The sequence below is a fragment of the Semicossyphus pulcher genome, unplaced genomic scaffold (assembly GCF_022749685.1).
Source record: "Semicossyphus pulcher isolate SPU_LCO1_2020_fin unplaced genomic scaffold, fSemPul1.0.p SCAF_10, whole genome shotgun sequence".
Classification (NCBI taxonomy): domain Eukaryota; kingdom Metazoa; phylum Chordata; class Actinopteri; order Labriformes; family Labridae; genus Semicossyphus; species Semicossyphus pulcher.
The window spans coordinates 11429627-11457232 of NW_027211604.1; the positions used below are offsets into that span (position 1 = coordinate 11429627).

Genomic DNA, 27606 nt, shown 5'->3' on the forward strand with positions numbered 1-27606 from the left:
CTGAAACAGAGGATGCAAGAAGTCAGAGGACACCAAGACGTCGGTTTGAATCTCTTAAAAAAATCTGTAACGAAGGAATCCAGACTGACCTGTCCTGTGTGCTCTGTATCATCTTTGTTGATAAGATACATTAAGAAGAACCTGAAAAAAATGTGCAAGTTAATATTTCTCATTTGTACACACACACACACACAGGCACACACATGTATATAAACCATATGCACATAAGACAGAGGAGGTGCACTCACATGTAATTGGCCAGGTTGTGTTCATCGAAAGTGTGCGTCTCAAAGCCGTGTGGCGTTGTATCAAAGTAGTCACTTCCAATGCCACATATGAAGCATTTGGTCTGCACAGAAATCAATGATGAGTATTAAAGCAAACGTGTGCACACATTAAGTATAACTGTCAAATTAAAGTGTTACACTGTACCTCCATGTCTTCCTTGACCTGCTCTTGCTGGTCTCTGAGTTCTCCAAAGGCGTCGATGATCAGACCTACAGTGACATTATGAAGAGGGGTTTAAAATAGTGGCTAAACACACCTTAAAATCTCTTTCCTGTAGCTTCAAGAAAGTCTCCAAAAGTTCCTCACATCGTTCCCTTTCCTTGTTAGTTCACTCCAAATTTTAACACCCGTGAGCATGACATGATGTTGGAAAAGTGTCCTACAATGCAGCTTCTTTACCCTGAATGATGGCCAGCAGGATGACAATGACGAAGAAGAAGAAGGTTATATCAAAGACCACTCGATAAAGCTCGTATTCATCTCCAGCTGGATCCTCGATCTCATCTCCAATGCCTCCGCCGGCACGCACGCCCACGTACATGTGGAACAGGTAACACTGAAAAGCAAAGAAAACACGCATCATTTGGGAGGCGGTGCGTCTTAAAGCGCACGTACTTTCGGATCAATGGTGCCTTACAGTCATCATGTCGTCACATTTCATATCTGGCTCGTCCTCATCCTCGCTCTTGTTGTAAAACTTGCGGAAGAAATTGAAGGCGACCACGGTGTAAAGGTAGACCACCACTGCCAACAAGCCCACCGTCATCATGAGCTAGCACACACAAGGAGGAAACACAGTTAGAACACTTCAACTGAAGCTGAATGAACGCTATGGAGTTTTTCCTGCCCTTGCCTGTTTGCCGTTGTGCGTGACTGAAGACAGGATGGTGCGCAGAGTCTTGACGCCCATGGCGATGTCCAGCAGGTGACAGGCGAAGAAGAAGTTGTTGTAGTGTCCAAGCAGAGACATTATCAGGTACCAGCAGAGATAAAGGAAAGTCTGCAGAGAGATAACAAGCATGGTTATTTCAGTCCTTAGAGGTATTGGTGCGATCATGTATAGTTTAGTGTATTTTGCATAAAGAAGTAAATATGGGTTTGCTTACACCGTCTGTGAACACAACGCCAAACTTCCAGATTTGGTACTTGATGTCAATGGCTGTCACCCTAAAAACAAATATCACAGCACTGGTTAATATCAGTTTTAAACCATTTAGAAGACCAATATGCAAATTGTGCTTCCTCGTTGGTCAAATATGTACTTAACCATGCAAACGCAGAGCTGTCTGGTTCCTCCTGTTTCTTCTCATGTTGCTGGCTCACATCCAGGGAGGCCAAATCCACACCAAGGAGTTCAGCGATTCTTTCTCTGCCATAAATGTCTCCGTATTTATCCAGCACCTGGACCAGAAACATTGCGTTAAACATCGACATGCTTTACAGAGCCCATTTTTAAAACCACTGAAATGTGACACAACTCACCTTTCGTTTGACAAACTTATCCCAATAGTTGTTTGGGAAGGAGCTGTGAAAAAGGGGATATCATTTCTTAATCACATTATGACGTAAACCTGTTGGTCTCCATGTGCTGAACACATGACACTAAAAGGAAGCCTTTCTCTACATACGGTGTGTTCAGGACCAGCCGATCCCACTGGCCCTTGATGTCATCGTCCTCAGGCTGCTCGGTGATGTAGAGGCCATCAAACTCCAGCTTTCTTGCGAGTTCTTTCTCCCTTTTAAAGATCACCAAGGGAATCTGGCAACAATAATTGCGAGTACTGTTTAACTGAGGCATGCAAGTCAAATTTCACAGGAAATCAGCTGTTTTATCTGCGTCTCCATCATACCTTGAGGCAGTTGTAGCCAATAATACAGATGAATGAGATGACTGTGTGCAGGGTGGCAAGGAAGGACAGTGTGGGCTGCATGTAGCCGGTGCTCTCCTCTAAATAGAAGTATACCGGGACGTCTTCTTCGTCTTCATCTCCTCCTTCATTCATTCCAGATCCCTCGGCTTCTTCAGCCGAGCCTTCAAACAACCCGGAGCCTTCAAACAGGCCGCTTCCCTCCGAGAATCCAGACCCTTCCATGTCATCGCCCTCGGGCGGGGTGTCAGACACCTAAACAGAAGGGAAAAATGTGACAAGACAGCTAAGTACAGCTGGACTTTCTTTGACTGAACCTCACAGAGAGTCTAGTAAACAGACATAATTAAGTACAAAGAGACTTAGACTTATACGGATCATGAAAGTGAATCTTTTTACCTTGTAGAACAGCAGGATGAAGTTCAGGGCAAATGCGAGGAACAGAGCCAAAAATCTCAGGTTGTAGAAGTTTCTGGAGAGGTAGTTCTACAAAAAGAACAATTTCCTGCTGAGTGATTTCGTGAGTGCAAACAGACATAAAAATATGCCAGCAAATCAATTCTGAACCATAAACTACTAAATCTGTCACCATAAATTTATTCCTCTGTGTTTCCAGCTCAGTCCAGATTTGGAAACCTCCTTCCCTTTTGGGCTTCTTTTCTTTCTTTTTGGCAGCGACCTTCGGTTCTTCTGGCGGCGCTTCCTCCTTGCTCGGGGAATCTTTCTCGGCTTTCTCTCCAGTTTCAACGCTGACAGACAAACAGGGTTATTATTTAATTTCATCAACATTATAAACTGATCGTGATGTACTGTCACTGCTGCAGATGTGCAACCCTTTGAATCTGCCATTATGTGACTCTCCTCCCCTACAGTGAGACCCAGTACTGTTCTTTTTATGCTGGTAGACGTGTTGCTGCAGCAGTGGTTTGGTGGTTGGCACAGGAAGTTGCTGTCTGTAAAACATTCTTATCTACAGTACACAGCCTCGGCTACAAAGTCTGGTCTGTTATCGAGAACCATGACAGAGAGAAGATGTGTGAAGGGAAAATTAATGTAGACAAGAAAATGAACAAGTCTCTTACTCCGCCTTCTCAGGCTCTGGGGGAGGTTCCTCTACAGGAACAGGTTCAGGGGGTTTGGCTGCATCGGCCTCTTCTGGTGGCTGTAACCAAACAAACAGGACTCACGTAGTAACAACACTTTAGCCTTCCCATTTCATTCAGTTGTATTGTCCTTTATGTGGAACAAACATAATGTACAAGACCTCTTTTTCTCTCTGTACTTGTCTGTCTATAAACAGAGTAGTTTTAACTAGATTGATTTGTAGCAAATAAGCTGCTATCAACCTGCCAAAGGATTCAAAAACTCACCACTTTCCTCTTTGTTATGGGAGTTCCTTCAGGTGTTGGAGGTTCAACAGTTGCCTCGATACCCATGTCTCCAAGTCCACCTGGAGCATCAACACCTGCCACTCTCCCACCCTCTTTTTCCTGAGTATCCTCCTCTTCCTCCTCTCCACTCCCCGTCTCCCCAGTGTCCGTTATCCCTCCAGTGTCTTGCTCTTCCCCTGCCCTCGGCTCCCCCGGTCCGTCTCCGTGCACATCATCCTGCGTGGGATCCGGCATGCTCGCAAGAATCTCCGTCACCGTGATATTTTTGGCCCCCTCCACTAAGCCCCCTCCGAACAGAGTATGCCAGATGATCATAAAGAAGCCTTTGCACACATTGTAAATGAAGTGCAGTATGCTCATCAGGATGGTCCAGAAAAACGTGGACAAAGCCACAATGATCTCCTTGATGGTCATCTTTCTCACTCTGCGATATTGTCTGCGCAGGTTACGGAAGGTGAAGATGCTGAAGAAGCTTAACATGCTGTTTATGAAGTCTACAAAGGCCGAGCTGGATTCAGGCTGACCTTCCTCCCCGTTACTGTCCTCATCACCTCCTCCATTTGCCCCCCCTCCCTGTCCTCCCTCAGCTCCACCCTCATCTCCTTCGTCATCTTCTTCCCCCTTCTCCTCCTCCTCCTGCTCTGAGATTTGAGAGGCTATGTTCATCTCAAAGATGGTGTCCTCGCAGAAGTTGACGAACATTTCCATCTTCTCTGATTCGCCGCCCTCGTTGACGACATCGAAGATGAACTGTCGTTTGGACTCTCTGACCTGGGGCATCTCCCACTGTCTGCGGTTCACTTCACTGATCTCAAAGTAGATACGCTCAATCTTTCTGCTGGCGCCCATTATTTCGATACGGCCCAGGAAGGGGCGGAAGTAGTTCAGCACGCTCTCTGCTTGTTCAAGGAAGTTCTTAAGCCTGGTGTCATGCGGGACGTGCTCGGACAGGTTGGTGAGCAGCACTGCGATGTTGAACCCGATGTCTTTGGCAGGTTCCTGGAAGCGACTGGCGAACTCCTCGTAGTGGATCATATCATTCTCATCCGCTTCTGAGCAGGACAAAAGGAACTGGATCTCTGACGGGGAGTACTGTTTCTGACTGTCCATGGCCTTCTGGAAGTCCTTCTTGGAGATCAGCCCCCGAGGGTCTGTGACGTAATCCCGGAAAGCGTCTGACGCCACGATGTCTTTCAGTTTGAGGAACATGTCAAAGAACTTGAGGATCATCTCCACGTTGCTGGAGGACTCAACCAACATGTCCACCATCTGGCGGGCAATTGTGCCGTTTACCACGTTTCCTGAACAACATAGAGTGAAATTTAAACAAAAGGGTGGAAAAGGACAAGACAAGTGCGAAATGTAAATGACAGATAATAACGCCTTTACCCTCTAACAGTGAGAGCAACATTACAACCATGTCTTTCTGCAGGTCAAGCAGCTCCTTCAGCAGCCCGATCTGGCTGGAGTCCTGCGACAGTAAAAACATGGACAAGAACTTACAGTGGTGGCAACAGATTGTAAATGACTGATGTTAAAATGCTTCATAGAGATGTAAGTCATTGGTGATGAAAACACAAAAGTGTCAACAGTTATCACACAAAATGATGTAAACATAAAGAAGCCTGAATACTTGTTACAACAGGAGGTGTGCATTTTAAAGACTGTATGTTACATACACTCACATTCACTATAAACAGAGTGCTGCAAAGAGGAGTTAAAAGCCAAACTCTCATGCTGAAAACAGTTAAGAGAAGACCTAAACTAACATGACCTATTTCCTCCAGTTTTACATACAACCTGATTTCAACAGAAAAGTTAAATGTCAGCTGTGCCTGTCTGTAAAGAGATTAATCCTTCATGACAGTGAGCATTAGATGTCATAGCTGAAGCTTTTGCGAAACAACCCGTCAACTAAAGTTCCATCAGCGACCTTGTTGTCTCCACCTGTGCAACAATAAAGTTTTCATTGTAAACACTTCATCACTTGCTAATTCATTATTCAATTCATTATTCCTTCATTCAGAGAAAGAGCAACTTTGTTTGGAAATTTACTTTTACTTTAGGTTCACTCTCAACTTTATTTAACCCGTAAGGGCAGTAAGCCTTGTAGCAAGACAGAGACTATAAAATCCTAAATATGCTAAAGTTTCTATGAGTCATAAAATAATTTCAATAGGAAGATGAATTGAACTCCATGAAGTACATGGATAAATATAAGCATACAATATATATCGTATGTATACTACACAAATATAGTCATGTTATATAAAGTAGTTATAATCAAAGCAACACAGAAGCCACAAAGCAACACAACAGGAACAAAAGCATCTTCATTCAGGTTAATGGTTAGTGAGCGAAAACGGCAACAGAGTCGTTACCCCTGTTAAACGTGTGCACACAAATTGGATGTCACATTAAGATGTATATTCCAACAGCAAATAATACCATATTAAAGTGTATACTCCAACAGTGGAGGTTAAAATTCAGCCCTTCTCTCTGGAAGTTTTATACCCACTTGCTTCTGTGTTTAGATTACACTGATCGAGCGAGAACAACATTGGTATTTTATTATTCCTCAAGTGCCTCAAGATTTTACTCAAGAGCTGAGAAAAGGCTCACTGAACTGGTGTAAACTTGTTGTTGTGTTTTCCTAAATGATGTATGCATTGTGATTTGAAGTTTGCTCTAAAGTTGTTCCATAATCTGGTGAGCTTTGGGAATTACTGGTAATGTGTACCTGTAAATTGAGGTTCAGGTCTTAGAAAATACATGATTTTCTTTTTTTCTGTCTTCTTTTGTCCTCAACTGTTACAATTACGATTACCTCAGCCTTTATCATTACTCTGCTTCTCTCGCTAATTTATTTATTTATTTATTTATTTAGCCAATCTTCACCCTAGTCTACCACTATTATTGGCATTGTAACCATAAGTATGTGTCTGTTGTTGTTCATGTAACAAGGACATATGTTGTTGTGGTAACAAGAACATATGTTGTTGTTGCTCTCTTTGCCTGTCTCTATCCTGCATCTCCTTCTATCCCATTTTCGGCCCATCCAGTCGAGGCAGATGGCTGTTCAACATGAGTCTGGTTCTGCTCGAGGTTTCTGCCTGTTAAAAGGAAGTTTTTCCTTGCCAATGTGCCGAATTGCTAAGTGCTACTCATGGTGGATTGATGTTGGGCCTCTCTTTAAATAACTTAACAAAGAGTCGGTCTAGACCTGCTCTTTCTATAAAGTGTCTCGAGATAATCCTGGTTATGATTTGGCGCTATACAAATAAAATTTGATTGATTGATGATTGATTGATTTTTAGACACCAGTCCATAATATCACTCTTTTAAAAAAAAGTTTGAACTGAAGTTTTATTCTCCCTAAAAAGCCACCTCAAACAATAATAAATAATTCCACTAGAAAACAAAGAAAAGGGGGGAAAAACATTAAAATGTATTCTACATTTGCATACTGGCAGGTTTAAAATGTCCTCTGCTGGACAGCACTGAAATGAATTACACCTACGTGGTTATTTGATGTTAATGTGGCATAAAAAGTCACAATGAAAAACTCATTCAGTGAATAATTGTCTTTCTACATTTGTACGTCATTTAGTTTTGACGGCAGCTTGTGTTTTACTTAATTTCTGTTTAATCGCTTGTTTTAATGAATCAAAAGTTGGTTTTTCATACTACGTATACTGAACAAACACTTAGTTAAGACATGTTAGTGTTCATATTTCATCTTCAAAAGCAGGTGGGTATAAAACAACCTGATAAAGGAAACCAACATTGAATAAATCACAAACTAGTAAACACAATATCACATCAATAGATAAATAAAATGGATACATACTTTACCCTGCATTGACCATGTGGAAGACAGTTTGAATAATGCATGAATTATTCAGTTGTTAAAAACAGTGTTACATTTTCAAATACTCTTCCTTCTTTCATCTGACAGTCAAACAAAGCTTTGGCTGGTGTAGACTTAATAAAATGCATCTTTTACATATTGTGCTATGATAAGAGTTTACTCCTTTACTCTCCCCTGTTCTCTGGCTGACCATACTATTCTGAATCTGATGGGTGCAAAGCAGAACAGCTGACACTTGTGAAATATCAGGTCAAGAAGGACAGCGCACGGGAAAGTAATTTTGTGTTAGGTGCATCATGTGTGTTAGGCATTATGCTGAGCTTCGATCTGAGGGACGAAGTATGGCGGGGGTCTTAACTTGAATGGATGATTAAAGGGTTATGCATGCAAAACACTATGCTTATGATTCAGATGTGCTGCAGACAGGATGACTACGCTGACAGAGAGGAAAAGGCATGTGATTGCCCTCAAAGTATTTGAGCCTTTTATTTGTAGCAATATGACTGCACCATATTGTCTGAAGTGGTTCCACACTACTGGTAAAGTTGGTTTGATGAGTAGTTAATCATTTAAGGGCATTTTATATATAAATAATTTCTTCAGAAAAGTTTAGAAAGCTGCCTGGAAACAAGTTAAAGTAACAATCTCGAACTTTTTCATGTAAATAAATGTCTATTAAGTCACTATCTATCGCCGAATGAGGTAACACAATGGTGACTGAGCCTATGGCCCACTGATAAAAGCTTTTGCATTTGCAGTATATAGTGGTATTACAGACTGGGTGTCTGGTGCGACATTCGCGGAAAAAATCACAAGCGGCGCCCAGTTAGTGACGCATTTTCCATCACCCAGCAGTGGTTGGTCTGCCAGAGAGGGTAGGCGGAGCTAAGCGGCTGCTTCTCCGGTCTCTGTAAGTGTTGTGAGTAAACAGTAATCTACTATGGCTGAACAAACAAAGAAAATAACTTCAAAACAACTGAAAATTTCAAAGAAAAAGAAACAAAATCGACGCTCAGATGAAGGCAAACAGTCTAAAAAGAAAAGTGAGGAAAATCAAAAGTTACAACCATGACAAAGGGAGCCAGCCGTAGAAGTCTGGTTAAATTGAGACTTGTGCTCCCATATTTACCGACTATTGCGAGTGGGCGGCGCCAAAGCGCACAAAAACTGAAATATTCGAGATTGTTACTTTACTCATGTCACATGTCATAGTAGGAACACACATTAATGATGACTCAGTTCTACTCAAGTGCCCCAGCGACAATAAGCCAGCATGCACAACACCAGGACACTGAAACTGAAGCAGCTAAATGGAATTGAGCCATCATTAATTGTATTATTTACACCCGTGTGTTTCCTGCTGCGACACGTCAGAGTGTTTCCTGTGAAAAAGGTGTCTACTCAGAATAAAGCCGAGTGTGAAGAACCACTTTGAAACCAGCTGATACTGGAGGTACAAGTAAACGGTTCAAATACTCGTAGAATCACGAAATACAAAGCGACTGCAATTATTACTCAGGCTTTCTCTATGCGATGTATACTGGCCATCTTCTGAACAAAAGTTTACAAGCATGTGTTGGATTAAGCCTGAGGCAGCATCGTTTATTTCCATGCACATGTAAAGGAGCCTTCGTATGGTTTATACTGTTATATGTTGTGTACTCAGGAGAGGTTAACTCTGCTGAACCTCCACAGGGACAATCAAGAAGCAATGATGAGGTGATTTAATGGACTTCCACCAAGATAATGCACAAGAAGTGCTATGTTGACTGACTATTGAGACTCATGACAACTACTACGGAGAGTTAAATAGAATAATATCAATGAACAACAATGCACAACTGCAGAAACACTGCAGATCATTGTGCCTTTTATGTATTACGATTGATTGCCCTCATGGTCACAGAAAATAAAATATGTCAAAGTTGTGTAACAGATTTTTTTGGTCAATTTAGATTATACAAGTGTAGACTTGAGGTCAGGGAGTTCAGTCTACGTATGCAAGCAGCACTGAGTTTGCATCTTTATCTAAATATTTACTATTTTTCATTTAGAAACACGATGGGTTTTATGTGCATACCTGGGCGAGCTTCATCATCATGTGGGCAAAGACGTGAAGGAACCCAACAATAGCGTCCCACAGCCTGCTGTGGGCCAGGGACTGCTGGTTGCCTGTGCACGGGCCCTGAAGGGAGAAACTGTGTTACACAAACAATAAACGAGCATCGGGCTCCTGTTAATGACACAGTTGTTGATATTGTACCTGAATATACTCAGTTAGACTGTTGAAAATCTGTTTTGCCACCGTCATCGCTTTGGAGAAATTCTTTTTGCCTGGCTCATCGATGACGTCCTTGCCCGAGTAATACCAGTAGAAATCACTGATGGACTCCTTGATAGAAAATAAGAAAGTTAATTAAAGTACATGTTATGTTTTTATCTTCATAAGTGCAAAGGGTCCAATTAATGTTCCATAAATTCCTCAAAAAGCTACACAAAAATACTCACAGTGTCCCGACCATCTGACTTTCTTGGTTATTTGAGCTACTTTGTAAAAAGCCTTTGGGAACTATGAAATCACTCAAAATCCATGATACCAACCAGCTGCACATTAAAATGCACATCTTGTTCTACTTCTACAATATAGTCTCCAATGTGAACTTCTTAAATTGTATTTTTAATCTTAATCAACTGCATGATCTTTAAGCGACGTTGCACCTGGAGTCGGAGGAGGTAATCGACGGTACAGATGATGATGTTGATGGTCGTCGTGCTGCCCGTCTGCGTCCGCAAGTAGTTCTGAAAGTCTGCGGTGAAAATGTTTGACAGAGTTTGCTTTACTTAAATTTGTTACCTGGTTTGAATTTGATTTACTGTATTTTTTAAAGTCATTCTCACCGTTATTGTGACCCTCGCAAAGCAGCTGCAAGAAACGGAACAGGTCACAGGTGAACTCGTCGTCTGCCATCACTTTTTCATCTGAAGAAAAGAAGAAATGAAGCAAAGCGTTAAATGACGTCCTAAAATCAGACAGTGATCAGACTAAATGCAACGGTAAAGAGTCTCACTGTTGACTTGTGAAACAGATCTCTGAGTATAAGCAATGTGTGGCTAAAGAGCCAGCTCACCATCTCTCTCTTAATGTTCTCTACTAGCAGACACTGCAACTACCAACTTCGACCTTTGAGCCTTTTTTCTTTTAAAAAAATTAAAGAATGAGTCTCATTGAATTGTATAAATAATATTAATAGAAACACAAATGACTGTGGGCTGACGATGGTCCAACATATAATAAAAACAAACAACATAAAGGAGGCATCAGCACAACATGCTAACAGTTAACATTTAAACAGGTAGCATTGAAACAAAGACACAGATCAGCCACATTAACAACACGTATAATATAAGCAGACGCTGTTGTACAGATAGAGAGACAGCATTGACGTTAAAGCGTTGCAGTTAACCTGTACATATCTTACATTTATATTTAATATGGAATAACACTAACAGTAGCCTAGAGAGGGGACAATACGGATTTTAAAGTGTGCATCATTCCATGTATAAAATCACAGCACCATTTTAAATGTATATATGTAATATTACTTTATTTCTTTGTTGCCTTTTAAAAATCCCAGTCCAACAATGGCCGTAAGAATACACACACAGACACAGAATCATGCAGCGCTCAAAGTCTTAGCTGTAATGCAGCGGAGTTAAATGAGCGAGAGGTTGGGGCTTTGTCCATCAAAGTGTTTAAGGGAATCTAGAGTAGAGATAGACTGATTGGTTTTTTCAGGGCCGATACTGATACCGATTATTAGTAGTCAAGGAGGCCGATAACCGATATTTGGAGCCGATATTCATTTGCAGTAAAAGTGAAAATATTGGCGTCAAAGTTTTGAATTATACAAACTCCGACACTTAACTTTGTTTAAATACCTTTAAGCATATGTTTATTAAACAAACAAACAAAAAGCGCAGGGAGTTCCCAGGGTCAGCAGCATCTCTTATAAAGGTAACTGAAAATTTAAATAAATAAATAAATAACTTCCTGAAGTTTTATAAAGTAAATAAAACAAAGTTAAATAAAATTTGCAAAGAAATGAACTTTTTCTCCTCTCCGCCGTGTGTGTGTGAGCACTCTGCATTGCACAGCTTTCACTGCTGATTGGCTGTTACCCGTGCCATGGCTCTGCGTGTAACCAGTCAGTGTTGTGGGTGGGACAATGCTGGAGACAGAGTAGTGACTGCAGACAGAGAGGCGCGGCTGCTTCAGAGCCTAAATAACCCAGTTTTAAATTGATGGCCGTCGGATTAAAAAAAAAGGCAGATGCCGATATGTGTCAAAATGGCGCATATCGGCACCGATAATCGGTCTATCCCTAATCTAGAGCACTATGTGGTATATCTGAGAAGGGGCGGTTCAGTCCTTAGCTAATGACAGACTTGCACTTGGATGTGCAATTAAAGTGTTTAATTTTATATGTATGTTGGCTGCAGGTACAACAATGTCTTTCTGTAGATGATGTGACTGAAAATGTGTGAAGGCAAGAGCTCCATCAGTATTTTCATAAAGGTTTCACCCACAGTTTAATACGTATTTTTTTTAGCACATTTTAGCCTTTTGAAATGAAATGTAGGGAGGGGCACAAGTTATTGACATGACGAGATGGACAGAGGCATCCAATCCTCTCTTAGCTGTCAATGTTAGAAAAAGAAGTGATGGAGCGAGAGGGACAGCGAAGAGAAAGATGGACAGATGGAGAGAAACATGATTTACCCCGTCCTAGGTTCAAGTCTGAGGACCATGAAAGGAGGGACAAGGGAGAGGTTGCAGTGATCGTGGGGAAGGGAGAGAGGATCAGTGTGTTGACAACAGTAGAGGACTAAGAGATGAGGAGGGGGAGATTAACAACATTCCATGGCAAATTCATTCAGGTAGAATTTCACATGAAAAGAGTCGGTGAAACCGGATCAACAGGTCAAACTAGGAGACATACTGAGACAGAACACTTTAATGTAATCCTTCAACAGTTATCAGAGTGTTAATAATGTTTCATGTTAGGAGACTTATCATTCACGTAGATCCAAGTTTGTACTGTGAATGTCACACATCGAAGATGAATGAATAGATGCTCAGAGCGTCTTAAATGTATCTATTAATTCATATCTCATTTTGATTATTTTTATGTTAATGGTGATGAGTCAAATACCTCATTTACAGTCAGTCACAAAAACAACACTTGAACAGCCATTTCTTCAGTCAGACTTCACATGTTGACTTTTTTACCAATGCTCTGTCACCAAATGTCGTACTGCTACACAAAAACAAGCTATAAAATTAAATAAGAACATCTGCTTAAACTGTTTTTTAGGGTTGTACTCTGCTAATTATAGTGCTGCCCTGTGGTACAATGAATCATCGCAACATTTGGTACTCACTTGTTTTTGCGTGGTGGAACTGTGTCCGCAAATAGTTCTACAGACTTGGAGTGTTTCTTTGTTGTCGTGGTAAACATAGCAGTAAATATGTTTGATTCCTAATTCATACAAAATGTGTGCCCTCCTTTGGCTCATCCCTGGTGGTCTGTGTACATTATTGTATAGAGTATTTAACAATGTAATCGGTGCCCTCTTACCACACAGATCATCCATGACATGATAATATCAAACAAAGGCTGTGTTTATCTTTTGATTGCTGAGTATAGAGACTTACTGGTGCCCTCCTCAGAAACCATGCCCAGCCCCTCCGCCTTGTTCTGCCTCTCAAAGGCGTTCAGATCCAGGACACTGCAAACACATAAACACATTTCCGGATGTTCATCGCCTCTTTACTTCTTCAAAATGAATTGTGTTCATTGATTACATACTGACCTGCAAGTCTGCATCAACGCCTGGACACTCAGAAAAAAGCCTACATCCTTCTTATCCTTTAAGTACTCCAGCATTTTCTAACAAAAAGGGGGTCATCCATAAAAAGGATTATTCAAGATTCAAAACGACACAATCATTTGTTTTCCGATCACATACCTGTTGAACCTCATTGTTTCCTCCATTAAGAATAGAGATACCCAGCTTGAGGGTTGTTGTCACCATTGGGCCAGTCTCACCTACATGTATTAAGACAAAGCGATTATTAACTTGGCAAATGAAACTGAATAACCGTTCAGGAACAATTTTTTTCACAACAAAAAAAGAGAGAGAGAGAGAGAGATTACCTTTGCAGGCACTGATCATTTGCAGGACCATCTCTGCAGCCCCACGATTATGAAGTCTGGACTGCTGGTACAGGAGCCTTTGTTTCTCCATTTCTTTTTCCTGTGGTTTACACAAACATTGTGAGAATCTGCTGCTGAATGTGTCGAACAAAGAGAATTTAAATTGATAGAAGGGATTGTTTCGAGTCAGATGTTTGATGAAATATTCAGTGACTTGTGTCTTAAATACACCAGGATCAGGTTGCACCAGCTATTCAGAAATGTATGTGTTTACGTCCTTCCTAAGCAGCAACCATTTCAAAGTGTTTAAACGTAAAATATTCATTCGAAAAGTTGTCCGTTCTATCCATTTATATTCTCAATTTTAATTCACATTCGCTCTCCTTTCACTCAAGTCCCTTACTGTTTACCTTAACTAGCATGATCAACTTACCATTGTTTTTCAAATAGTCCATAACTGTAGCATAAACACATCTATACATGAAGTTATCTTTAATGGTATAATCTCGAAGATTTTCATGTAAATAAATGTCCCAGCAGTGGTTGAAAAGAAAAGATCGATGACGACAGATACAACTTCAAAAATAAGTGAAAATCCAGGGAAAAGAAACAAATTTGACGCTCAGATGAAGGCAAACAGTCTGAAAAGGAAAGCGACCATCAGCGAGGAAAATCTGGCAAGTGTGCTCCTGCAATTACCGTTTATCACCATAGGTGCCGCCAAAGAGAAGAAACTGATCTTCGAGATTACAACTTTAAAGAGAACATACCTATTATTTTACTGACCTATAAGTTCTAGGAATGACCTATTAATACATTAAGTGTCATGCCATTTTTTTTTCAGTTGTTTTACAAAATAATTTTGACACTCATTGATGATTTTAATTTTTTTTTCTATCAACAGTAATGTTGTCTTTTTATAAGCATTTGCATTGTGGGTTGTTACTTTCCATTTAAAGTACCTGTCTGACTCTTGCACACATTCTGTCACCTGACTTTATTAGTCTTGGAGTTGTTACACTACTTTTTCACGTTTGCTGGCTGGAGCAAGCGTTAGACTACAGGAAACGGCCCCATTGGCTTAGCATTTTAGTCATATAGCTTCCCAAAGTGTCTTTATTGCAGCATGAGCTGCAAATAAGATTCTTTGGAGCGAGCTGTAATCCCTCGGGATCAGAGATATTTCTTTGGCATTTCACAGAGGAAATAGTTTGAAACAGTCATGCTAAGTAGAAAAAAGAAACATTTTGCTCTGACTCTACACAGCTTTTCTACAAGAGCTCATGCACAATTCTTTAATTATAGTTTTCCCAGCTGGGAATGAAATGCCAGGAAATGACCATCATGAGAATATCTCTGAATCCAGAGGAAAAAGGGACAGTCCTCTGCTCAGCCACATCACAAGTCAACTTGAAGCATCCCACATCCTGACACTAAAACAGACCCCAAGCCCCCAACCCGCCTCCCTCCCTCCCTCCCTTCCCATGCCCAACCCCCCTCCCACCCACCCACGTATGCCTGGCCGTGCTTTACCCACTATGTGTCGTGCAGTTGGACCTCAAACTTACACTGCAGTCCCTGACTGTCTGATGATGAACTATGCACCGTATGATGTTCGTGAATTTAAAACTATGACTATGTGTGTGCGTACATATTTAAACCTGAAATGTTCTACACTGGCTTTCACTGTAGTCTGTCAGTATGCTATGTAAGTGGGGGAAGGGAACATTGATCAGTAGCATTCAGTTAATGAAAGCTGGTGTTATGAGGGTGAGTGGGATTACATGGAGCGATGGAGAAAGAGACAGAGAGACGGACAAATGGAACAGCCATATAAACTGGGAGGAATGACATCACTAGTCAATGAGTTTCTGTTAAATCACAATATTTTCATTAGAATTTTGGCCTTTAATTTCCCAATATCATCTAAATGCTTTATAAGCAGTGTTTGGCTGTGTCTAACTCCCCAGTTTAATTTACAGTTCAACTTACAAATATAATTTTAGTGATTTAAAGTGTAAATATGTGCTGACAAAAGCTCAATTGTCACACAAACAAAAATGTCACTGGAGTACTTTTGCTTTCAGAGTGCAACCAGCAGCGGATTTATCAATGAGTGTGTGAGACTCATAAACATGACACAAGTAATGCAGTAAGGCCTGCACAGCCGGTCTGTCCCTTCAAGGTAAGCCGTAAAATATAAAAAGCTCGGCCAATCAGCTCCAATACTCTGAGCTGCATGGAGAAAGGTGAGAGGAATGGACAGTTTGGCCGGCTTCGTTTAAGCTGCATTTTTCTTACCTATTGCTTGAGCTTCGTAAAGTTCTTTCTTTGGAAGGTGAATCACAGTTAGTGTGATGAATATTATCATTGTTATTGTTAATGTTGATGTTAAATTACATTAATTTGAATCTAACCAGACCCCAATCCAGAGATCCGAAAAGTACAAACAGGACGAGCAGGTAAATAATTGCAGAATTTCTCCAAACTGGAGAAGAATTAAGTCTTTGTCTCAAATTGTTGTGTGGATTTAAAAGATTTGGGTACAAGAAGTTATCGATGCATCTCTGGATTGCAGCTTTATGTTTCTAAATCAAGCGACTCACAATGAATGAAGCACAACATACAGACAGAAGAGACAGAGCACAGACAAGACAGAGAGAAGTGATGAGACAAAACAAAGACAGAGAGACAGAGAGAGAGGTGTGGTTGTGAAGCAATGTTCTGATGATGAGGTCACTCAATGCGTTGAGAGCTACCGCTCCACTGTGTTCCTGGTCCCCAGCCCCTGGCCGCCCATTACCAGTTCTGACTGTCGCACCTCAAAGGACATCTCATCCTCAGCATTTTCCAACATTTCCTCTCCCCCTTCTTCTTCCTCTAAATGGCAACTCTAAATAAACAGAGAGGAAAGGACAAAAGTATGAGCGTTTCTAATCACATAATGCATATTTTAAACCTCAACCCACAGTGACAACTCTCTGTAATCACTCACCTTTGCCATAATGTCGGCATATGCCATATAAAGATGATCTGTATCAAGTTTACTGAAATTGTGACAAGAGAAAACAGTTGGTGGATTAGGAACAACAGGACTCTGTGTTCAAACTACATGTCTATATTTAAGCGTCTCCGACGACCTTTCTAACCTCTTTTCTGTCAGAGCTGTACGACTAAAATGCAGAATGAGCTGGTGGAGGGGATCCGGCTTGGTTTCCTTCTCCTCCTCTTCATCTCCTTCCTCTTGCTCCATTGCTTTCTGGAATATTCACAGAGAAGAAGAGTGAGTGATAGTGCAGAAAAAACTATTCCAGATGCTATAAATGTGAGATCACACTCACAGATAAGTCATCTATCATCCTGTCTTCAAATGAGTAACCCTCAGTGTGAAGCCAGTTGCGTTTGTATCCCTCCAGGAACATGTTTGAAGCTCTGTGCCTGAAACGCACAAAACAAAAGGAAAGAAAATATAAATCTGCCGCACTTATTTTGTGAAAATCCCAAACGCGTCAGTGTCGACAGGTTTCTCACCTTGGAATGTTGTACAGTGGCGTCATCCTGAAACAAGCGACCACGGCCCTGCGTCTCTGCTTTGACAGCAGTTTGTGCCACACCATCTTCTTGGATTTGAATGGGTGCTCCGTCTATACCAGAGGAGGTAAACATCGGCAATTCGGCTAAAAGAGTTCCTATGGTAACCTTTTATGTACAGCAGGAAAATCAGATCATAGTTACTAAGTCATAGTGGCTAAGTCTTCACTGCTTTCTCTCCAGCATGTTGAGCACTGGCGTAATAAATCATGTTTTTTAAAGCTGTAAATTAACAACACATATGATAACAGCTTGCAGTTATCCTTCGCTAATGTTAACTGCTGATTTGTGGATGGTTTCATTCTGGAATAATCACTCAGGTTTCTCTGAGAACATTTGTAGAACGCAATTGCTGTCAGTGTGCTTGTAAAACAGCATAATATTATTGATCATTCAGCACGTCTGACACATATTGCTCTCCTTCCAAACTCCAGAATAATGTCACCTACACATAAAAGAACAAGGTTCCTATCTAATTCAAATAATATGTAGGCTAAGTGCAATCTTCGTATGTGTCTGCCACAGCTGTGACCGTCCACTCACCATTTCGAGGTGGTAGAGGACGGCAGAAACCTCCTGCACTCTCTTGACAACTTTCACTGGAGCGTCAGCATCTTCAGCCTTCCCCGCCGTCTCCTTGTACAGAGCCATCTGCCAGCGCATGGACGGGTTGTCCACCTTTCCGGAACACAGGGATACTGATCTTTTCAAAAATCTAATGTGACTGGTAATCTAAACTCCAAACCTGAAGTATAAACAATACTAATGGACAGTGTCAGTCCGGGAATTATACCTTGCCCTGAAGATGAAGGTTGTTCTGCAGGAACTCTCTTACTTCTTCATCAGTGTCCCTCTGTAAAGTGAACATTTATGAACCATTGTCCACCCTTATTCAATATGGTTACAATTTTACAGTGTGGTACAAATAGGACAACAGCTGTGAACCAGAATCAAGTCCATAAAAAGTAATAAAATACCAAAGAGTATCGGATCTTTGCCAAGTTGATGAGCTCCTGATCAGCCGGAGAGCACATGTTGAGGCCTATAGGGAGCATCTTTTTCAGGGCAGCCACGATAAGAGACGTCTGCACAGAGTAACGGTCTCCCCGTTTCTTCTTCTTGGTGCGTTCGGCATCTGAGCCTCCACCCTAAGAAAAGGGACAGAAAACCAAAAAGAATTCCCAGCATCTCGTAAAATGCCAAACGGTTTGACACCACAGTTCACCGCTGCTTTGTATCAACAGCCCTGCGTCCATGCCAGGCTGTCATCCATACAAGCCCTTATTGGTAACAAATGCCTTCTAAATCATGTAATGCTAGGAATGACCACACAACAAGAGCAAAAATGCAACTGATTCTATGCCTACTGTTCATCACTCAATGTAAATATACACCTAAAATGAGTATTGACAAATTCATGACAAACCTGACTGATCTTTTAATTACTAATTATTGATCTACAGCGCTGCAGGTTCCATGTAGAAAAACCAGGCTATATTCAATGGGGGATTCTTTCTGAAAATCTTCCTTTCAACAATGTGAACACAAAACACCTACATCTGACTGTGTACAAGCATCAATGTCTCTCTGAGCTCAGACTGGTGAGTAGAGGGTATAGTGAAATGTGTGGGCGGAGTGGGAATATAGCTGGCTCTGGGAAAGGGAAGCTGCAGGAAATGGGTCTGATAAGAAAGTAAATCAGTGAAATTGCATTTTCAAAACGTGCAACATAAAAAAAAATCATTCAATTGACAATCCATTCCACCAACAGGATACATAGCTGATAGCGTTTCCTCTAATTTAATGTTTTTAACTGCAGCCTTTGGTGAAATATTAAAGTATTAGATGAAGTTAAAGACCATAACTCTCCACATTAGAGTTAGAACTATTAGTAGCAGGCTGTTAAAATCACACAGCTACTGTGGAACAACTTGTCTATGGGATACGCTCCCGTGCTCGCCTCCTGAGCTCCTGCTCTGTTTCAGTGCTCAGTCCTTCTGTTCGCTGCTCTTTCTGGAGTCCTCCAAAATGTGCAAATATATTTGAGAGTTTCTAATATATATATATATATACATTATGCAATGTGAATGTTAAGTCTATTACATGCATGCTCTAGGAAAAGGTCACATAGTATTTGAAAATAAGTAAACGTAACATAGGGACTTTGCGATGGTATTGATGATGCAGAATCCAAGGTAAGAAACAACAGTGTTGTTTACAGCTGTTTAAGAGTGTAAACCTTCAGCTTGCCTTGTGTAAATAATGTACATTTTACATGTAGGTGTTCATTAATCCTAAAACCAGACAAAGTCAGTAAATGCATTAATGCTGAAATATAAAAACAAACAGAGGAGGCTGTTTACAGGCTCTCTAACTGCTTACCAGTCTTTGCTGGGGTGTCTATGCCATTCATCCTAGCTAAATAACAAACCCTATTAATGTGCAATGTACTAACTGATGCATCAGCTCCTACGTCTGCTTCAATTCAGCACCAGATGCATGTCTGTTACGGGAGACTAGTTCAGAGAAAACAGGGTGCAAAGCATTTTGGGAATATTTTAGATAACAACAGTGAATTAATGTGTTGGTTAGGTGGTTCATGGTCATCTTGAGCCATTCTAAAGAGGGAACTCAACACATGTTTCAAGAAATCTGCTTCAATGATGTTAAGCATCAAGGCATGTGTTAGTGTGGATACTAAGGAGTGTACAGGAAACTAAACCATGATGTACCATGGCATTTCCAGGGAGGAGAGAAGAAAGAGCACAGAGAAGACTAACATCATCCCCTAGTGGCACAAAGCTGCATTACAAAGGCTACAGGTCAACCATCCTTTGACAGAAAGAAACAAAAGACATACTAGAAGACTCCACCTCAACTATGATCAAAAAAGAGCAAACTCAGTGACAGGATGATGGCACTGTGCTCTCACTGCCACCTCGGGCTCGGTGTAGAGCCCAGTGCCATGAGCCCAACTCTACAGCTGAGTACTTTCATCAAGCGCCTCCAGACTCCCCCCCACACACACTGGCAGGACTGGGTTTGGCCCGCAGACGGGGCCTGCCCTTTTGTCCAGTGATCCTTCATGAGAATAATGTGTGTCTCTCTGTAGTGCATATTCATTATAGATTGTACTCGTATATAATGTGCATAACACAAAGTGTATGGAGATCAGCAGTTTTGTGCTAATGTAAGTGGATCCGAACTCCATCTGTTCCTCCTTTGAAGAAACTTCTGACTCGGATTTTCAAATCCTATTAATATAAATAACTCTGTATTAATAGCATTAACAAATTCTCAACTGAGTTTTGTTCCACTCATTGCAGACTGCAACGTATTTATGACTTAGCAGACACAGCTGCACGTACAGAAATAGCATTTGACACTGACTCTGAATTAGCTGACTTGGGTCGTGTCTCTCTGAATGGAATGTGAACATCTTTGTGTATGTCTGTGTTCATGAGCCAATAAGTGTACTCGTGTGTTAGGAGTGTTTGTGGATCAGATGTGCCAGTGTGCTGGAGAGGTTGATGAAAAGCTCCCCCAAAGTGAGGTGCCATGCGGTCAGCACAGCGGTCGTGCAGGAACAAAGTCTAACCTCTGAGTCCCCGCCCTGGAAACCCAGCCGCAACCCAAAAGAAGAGGACAAGGGACAGCCAGAGAGAGAATATCGTTAACAAGACGGCTCGTGTTCTCAGTGTTGCGAATTAAAATCAAACTTCCAAAAGTTAAAATTTCACTACGTTTAACCAAGCCCAGTAAAATAGAGTAATAAAAATGTAAAGGACCAAAAGCTTTGGCACTGATCAGCCTGTGCCTGGTAAAGATGGCGCATAAGTGCCTTTCTGTTTAAGATTGCTTTGTTGGATTATCAGTGTTATCGAAATTCCTAAAGCCATCGTTGGGAGTTAAATTAATGGACTTTTATAACTGGCCAAAAGGGTTTGTAAGTCCCAAAATCTTAAACCATAATATAAAAGGAGGAAACAAGAAAAGAAACACAGTGATGAATCATTTGCCCGATTTGAGATCTGCCGCTATAAACCAGCCCCGCTGCGGCACCGGCTCTGCCCCTTGTTAACTCACCTTACTCATCTTGCTCTTGCTGTCAGCGGTGAGGAATGACATGTTATTGATCTCATTCATCACCACAAAGTTCTGTTCCTCTCGCTTGAAGTTCTACAACAGAGACAAACGTAAAATATACAGTGAAGGATGTGAGCTGCTCCGAATGGCTGCGTTCAAAGGCCGGGTGAAGATACTCACATGAGACTTGGACCAGAAAATAAAGACTTCTCCGACCATACGGAAGAGCTCTTCAGCATCCGGGTCTGGGCATGTCAGCCATCTCGCCCTGTAGCGGGACAACGCACTTAAAGGCTGCGCACAGTCTCAATAAGTCTGACTAAAGCACAACATATTTCAAGATAAGTATATTATGTTTCAGTTCTTCGAGTACCACGCAACTTTATTGTACCTGTTGTTGTCCACATAGCGAATAAGTAGAGGGTAGAGGGCGTACAAGTCTCTGCAGAGGACAGCAAACTCGTCACGTATCGTGCCGTCTTCCTCATCTCCCTCTGATTTGCCCTCCATCCGCAGATGGTCCTCCTCAGCGACCACCTTTGAGGTGCGCTTCTTCAGTTTCTCCATCGTTGGGATGAAGTGGGACTTGAGCATTTCCTGCTTTGCTCTGCTCACAATGGGCTGTGAAAACACTAGGAGAGAAACCAAATGGTGTCATTTCGTTTGTAGAAAGATTCGCTTACATGCGGACACATTAAGGGATGTTAAGACAGTGCTTACCGGCCAACCTCTTCATCCAAGAGGCCTCATCGATACCCAAGTTGTTGACTACAATTTTCATGATGCTGCCCAGCAGCTGATTGAGGTGTTCTGATGTGACGTCGGTGCAGATCTGACTCTCCATCTCAGGGAAGTTCTCAGGCCCTCTCTCCCACCAGCGAGGCAGGTAGTTACACAGCATGGGCAAAGTGATTTCAATGACGTGAGGCATCTCAGTATAACGAGCTCCTGACTCCGCCAGCTCTCCAATCTCCTTCAGGAGAGTATCCAGCTCTGGGATATCTGGACATAACTCCTGGACCTCATTGGGAAGACCCAAGACTTTGGGATTCACATGAGAAGAAAAAATCAGAAACAAGAAGAGACAGAAAAATAACCTGAGGAAAGAGTAAGGCACTCACTGGCTCTCTCTCTTGGTGTCTTTGTGGTGTAGACAGAGAAAGCGTTGTACTCATTGAGATGTGGCTCTAAGTAGGCCACGGGCATCGCTGCTGCGAGGTGAGCCAAACACTCTCCAAGAGCCGGCCTCTGTCTGTTAAAGTATAGGACATAAAACGCTCTCAAGTATTTACTAAATACAAGAGAGAATGTACTTCATGCAGATATAGATGAGTTACCTCTCCACATGTGGATTCTTGACAGTCCCTAAGGAGTAGATGCTGCACATGATGCGGTAGCACGACATCTGTAGATCATCCACTGTATATAAGCAATAATGAAAAGGTGCAGAAGTGTCAGGAAGGATTCATAAACTAACACAGTTAATAATCAGAAGCAGAACTGACGTGGAAGCACTTACACATGACGTCATCTCCAAACTGGTGCTGAGCGATGTGATCAAACAGGGAGGTGAGCACCGGGAGCAGGGCAATGGTTGTGTAGTTAATGTTCTGGGACACGCCTTTCACTTGCTTCAAAGGAGAGGTACAGCTCATCATCAAAACTTAAAGTCCAGTTTTCTTTTTGTAACAATGAGTGATGCTGATATGAGCCTGCTTCTATTACCTGATTGCCTTTGGATACCTTGCCCAGTTTCAGGTTCTCTACCATCTTTTCTATATCATCAGCAGCACTCTCAAAGAATGACCGCAGCCCTGCTTTGACAATCTCAGGCCCTGACTTCATTACCGTCCTAAAGCGATTTAGAAAGAATATAATTAAAACAAACATAAAGCAAATCAAGTATAATGATGTTGTGCAATTCATTAATTAGAAAGTACTAAACCTTGCATCCAACGATCGCGCCAAAATGTGAAGACAGTTAACAATTGCTGAAGCATCCGTCCCTGTGCATAAAAATACAGTTCTGCTGTTATGACGTTTATTAGGCAATTCAGATCACCACATGCGGCATATCAAACAAGAGCAGCTGCAATCTAAAATATACATTACAGCCACATGTATGCACGAGAAACACAGGAAAGAGTGAAAGATTCAGGAAGATGACGTTGAGAGACAGACAGCTTACCAAAGAGAGAAACTCTGTGTCTCACCAGAGCGGACATTTTACAGAAGATACTATGATGAAAAGGAAAAGAAAGGGAAGGAAAAGAAAGGGCAGGAGAAAGGAAATGTTGATAAAAAGGTAAGAGTGATACATGGAAATTATACAAAACAAAACATCTGCGTTTTTATCTACAGAAGAGAAAGATCACCTCGCAATCATCTCCTTCTCCTTATTGGAAGAATGCCCGCCGCTACCCAGAACTTTTGCAGGAGTCGACAAGAAGTAGAGGCAGTGGTTTTTGAAATACTGGTTGATCAGAGGCATCAAGATCTGAGAGGGAAAGTTTTCAAAGAGAGATAGATAGATTTTCACCCTTAGAACAACTATGAGGACAAGCACTGCCTTTAAAATTAGGACACTAAAAAGACTCACCTTGGCAAAGAACTTGATTTCTTGCTCGTGAGGAGACTTTTCCACTCGTCCACTGCTTACCACAGCCTCTGTGAAATACACACCAAAATATGATAGCATTGCAATAACATATTCACGTATTTAATCTTTTCTAATACAATGTTTAAGTATCTGTTCTTCGCTGATGCCCCACAGTACCAAGATGAGCGATGAACTCCTGAGCAATTTCCATCCATTTCAAAATCTTCTGCAGGAAACCGTAAGCAAATCTCTTTTCGATGGATGAGATGTCGGACTCCATGTCTTTCAGGCCCCTGAAGTGAAACACAGTTTAAAGCTTTATACTAGAAATTAATGAAATGTTCCTCTCATGAGTAATGTTGAGATACTGTCGTTTGAACAGGCAGGCGATCTGAGGACACCGCATGCCAGGGCAGAGATCGCTACCTTGTGACAGCATATCCATTCAGCTGCAGGAACTTGAGCAGCTCGTGCGCCTTCTCTCTGTCTCGTGCCTTCTCTTTTGCTGTCAGAGTGTCGTAGGGCACCAGCAGAGGATGTGTTCCACCTCCTGCACAAATCAAAATTCTTGAAGGATACTTGAAAAAGCCAAACCTCTCATTTTCCACATGTATGGTTAAGAAAAAACATCTCACCCTTGGACTGCAGCTCTAACTTTTTCTTCCGTCCCCAGGTGTTGTGGTAGTTTTCTGCCAGTTGCTCTGCCATTGACTGTGAAGATATAAAGCACGAGTTTAGTTCAGATGCTAAGATTATAGCATAGAGCGTGTAAACAGTTGTATCCATACCTGCAAGTCCCTTGAAAGAGCCATGTGTGTGATTTCAATGGGTTGTGGACTGTAGCCATGGCTTGGGTCATAGGTTGCCTAGAAACAAAGAGAATTATCATTATGTTTGCTGTGATTACATTATAAAGTTTGTGCACATCCATTAGCTTTCTCTTTACCTGAGCAGTCTGTGAGATTTTCCGTGATGCTGCCTTCTTCTTCTCTGTCTCCTCTTCCTCTCTAGCTTTATCCATAGTCCACTCCCATGCAAGCATGGCTTTGACTGACTCTTTGATTGGCCAACGGTAGATCTCTTTGTCCTGCCGGAGGAAAAGTTGATGTGAATTCAAGCCAGATGCAGATGAAGTAAAAGGTACAAGGAGAGTCAATGTACGATGTGAGTGTGAACCCACCTTCTCTGAGAAGGTTTTGTAAGGTCTGAGCATGGGATGAGTTTTTGCGTTTTCATCCAGCACCTCGCCATACGACCAGTTATTCTGGATCTGAAAGATAAAGGAAGATAATAAATGTGTTACAGCTCTCATTCCTGCTCATGTATATGATTTCCTTCTTACTTGGAATAAGCCTGTACCCATTTACAATCATAATTCATAAAGTATAGCTGTTCTGACCATAAGTAAGTATCTGTTGTTGTTCATGTAACAAGGACATATGTTGTTGTTATAACAAGTACATATGTTGTTGTTGCTCTCTTTGCCTGTCTCTATCCTGCATCTCCTTCTATCCCATTTTCGGCCCATCCAGTCGAGGCAGATGGCTGTTCAACATGAGTCTGGTTCTGCTCGAGGTTTCTGCTTGTTAAAAGGAAGTTTTTCTGCCAATGTGCCGAATGTTGCTAAGTGCTACTCATGGTGGATTGATGTTGGGCCTCTCTTTAAATAACTTAACAAAGAGTCGGTCTAGACCTGCTCTTTTTGTAAAGTGTCTCGAGATAACTCTGGTTATGATTTGGCGCTATACAAATAAAATTTGAATTTTGAATTGACCAAACTAACCCAACATTTTACCTCTAAATGACCTGATGAAAGTATGAGACAGTTGAGAGTGAAAACAAAAGTTTTACCTTTTCAAAGGCCCACTTATCGTGTGTGTACTCAGCGTATTTGTTGATAAAGGGATCCAGCCTCTCAGGGATTATAGTGCTGTGGTTGAAAGAAGAATCAAAGTACATTTAGCTTTTACTATTTTACAGAAAAACAGAAATGTGCACTGAATGTATAAGTCCCCTCACTTGGTGGTCTCTACTGGTTTAGGATCAAAGTTTCCTTCAGCGTCTACTGATGCTTTCTTCTCTGTTTTGGAAGAGTAACTGGCGTCTACATAGTCCGGAGGAATGGCCCCAGCAATGGCACAGATGCATGGCATTGAAATTTTGAAAATCTCAACATCAAATTTCTGGAATCACAATAACAGGATATTAAAATATGCTCATATACAATGAAATATCTTGCAAAAGAAAAAATCTTGTATTGCAGGAGCTCCACCTTGTGTGCCAGTGATTCAAAGATCCCCCAAAACAGTTTGCGGGTCAGATGCAGCTCCTCTTCTGATGATACTCCAAAGTTGGCCCAACCATTAGGGAGGCAATAATACTTCCAACACCGCTCGTAGTGATTGGTCAAAAGCTGCCAGATGCAAAATATGAAAAAATATACAATTTAATTTGTACACAGAAAAACAAGAACTCAAAGAGAATTATTCAAAGGTCCAAATACCTTCAGTGGCATTTTGGCGTACTCATTGAGAATAGGCACATCAAACACCAGCCGTCTCAGCAGGTGCTGAAGCATCGAGGGACGTAGATGTCTGAAAGACAGATAAACAAAGTTAACTAAAATGATAGAAGTATTTAGTGAAATGAAAAGTGTGCCATGAAGCTAAACTAACTTGCACAAAGCCATGAGGCACTCTTCAATGATGTCTCTTTGGGCCTTTGTGAAGGCTCGTCCACGAGACAGCCGGTAGATTGTGTGCAACATGGAGTCAATCATGATGGCTCTGTGGTCACTGCCAGCAAACAGCGGGGCACACTTTGTGATGAGCGGCAGCACAGCAGAACACAGGTAGCGGTTCAGAGCGAGCGCCATCTCTGTGGTGCTGAAAGCAACCTTTGGGACAGAAATTCAAGCAGTGAGTTTTATCCACTGTGATCTTTCTCCCAATGGTCCATGTATGCCTGCAGCATTCTTAATAGTTTGAGGCTCACCGTGTCCAGAGAGGCTGCAGCCCTCATGTCGGGCAGAAAGCCCACCTCAAGCACATGGAGCAGGAAGTCCTGGTTGTCAATACCATACACTCTGTCCAGGAACAGAACCATGGGAGCCTTGTGATCCGGCACAAAACTGGCAGACATCTTTGGTTCTATGATGCTGTTGTCTAAAAACGACAGGGAAAATATTTCACAAAAAAATCATACACATAAGCAACGTTAGACAGAAGTAATCCGATGGCATACAGCTGTAAATAATAAAACACCTTGCATGAGCGCTATTTGAATGTTAACATCATACTCTGAGTCTTGATTAAACGAATGAACTGATTTTAGTTGCCAAACTACATAATTCTGCATGTTTTAATGTGTTTACCTTTTCCAAATGAAGGAATCTGAACAGGAAGGCTGATGACTCCCACCAGATCCTCAAGAGGTACAAGAGACCTCAGGATGGCCCTGATCCTCAGAGCCTCGCCCTTACCAGCCTGGATCAACTGTGGAGACAAAACAGAATCTCTTACAAAGACATGTACAACCAGATTTCTGTTTTAACCTAACCAGCTAGCTACTAGACAGCTTACGTGCATCTCTGGAGCACAGCGTCCCAGCAAGTCAATCAGGGCAGAGTAGAAGGACATGATTGCATTTCCCAGGTGCACCCTGTTCTCCTCATGCTGCTCCTCTCCTCCAAACC

The 27606-nt window shown here is 41.7% G+C and overlaps 1 protein-coding gene across 1 annotated transcript in view; it reads right to left on the minus strand.

Moving 5' to 3' along the window:
• The window catches only part of LOC138597199 (ryanodine receptor 1-like), a 46025-nt gene that overhangs the window by 938 nt on the left and 17481 nt on the right, over positions 1–27606 (minus strand). Inside the window, 58 exon segments of the mRNA XM_069668770.1 lie at positions 90–141; positions 249–349; positions 433–497; positions 688–844; positions 926–1060; positions 1142–1288; positions 1395–1455; positions 1556–1689; positions 1771–1813; positions 1917–2047; positions 2139–2411; positions 2556–2642; positions 2746–2905; positions 3239–3318; positions 3527–4848; positions 4937–5018; positions 9499–9603; positions 9682–9810; positions 10137–10225; positions 10317–10397; positions 13135–13208; positions 13293–13369; positions 13449–13528; positions 13637–13736; positions 16458–16529; positions 16632–16683; positions 16786–16895; positions 16978–17074; positions 17168–17280; positions 17771–17905; positions 18021–18080; positions 18205–18375; positions 21314–21406; positions 21494–21581; positions 21705–21945; positions 22034–22354; positions 22435–22565; positions 22651–22732; positions 22833–22944; positions 23039–23165; positions 23259–23319; positions 23502–23551; positions 23689–23810; positions 23913–23980; positions 24090–24205; positions 24339–24462; positions 24548–24623; positions 24701–24778; positions 24859–24999; positions 25093–25182; positions 25764–25842; positions 25932–26095; positions 26185–26325; positions 26416–26506; positions 26588–26808; positions 26907–27076; positions 27286–27406; positions 27494–27605. Of these exon segments, the coding sequence (XP_069524871.1) occupies positions 90–141; positions 249–349; positions 433–497; positions 688–844; positions 926–1060; positions 1142–1288; positions 1395–1455; positions 1556–1689; positions 1771–1813; positions 1917–2047; positions 2139–2411; positions 2556–2642; positions 2746–2905; positions 3239–3318; positions 3527–4848; positions 4937–5018; positions 9499–9603; positions 9682–9810; positions 10137–10225; positions 10317–10397; positions 13135–13208; positions 13293–13369; positions 13449–13528; positions 13637–13736; positions 16458–16529; positions 16632–16683; positions 16786–16895; positions 16978–17074; positions 17168–17280; positions 17771–17905; positions 18021–18080; positions 18205–18375; positions 21314–21406; positions 21494–21581; positions 21705–21945; positions 22034–22354; positions 22435–22565; positions 22651–22732; positions 22833–22944; positions 23039–23165; positions 23259–23319; positions 23502–23551; positions 23689–23810; positions 23913–23980; positions 24090–24205; positions 24339–24462; positions 24548–24623; positions 24701–24778; positions 24859–24999; positions 25093–25182; positions 25764–25842; positions 25932–26095; positions 26185–26325; positions 26416–26506; positions 26588–26808; positions 26907–27076; positions 27286–27406; positions 27494–27605 (7795 nt within the window).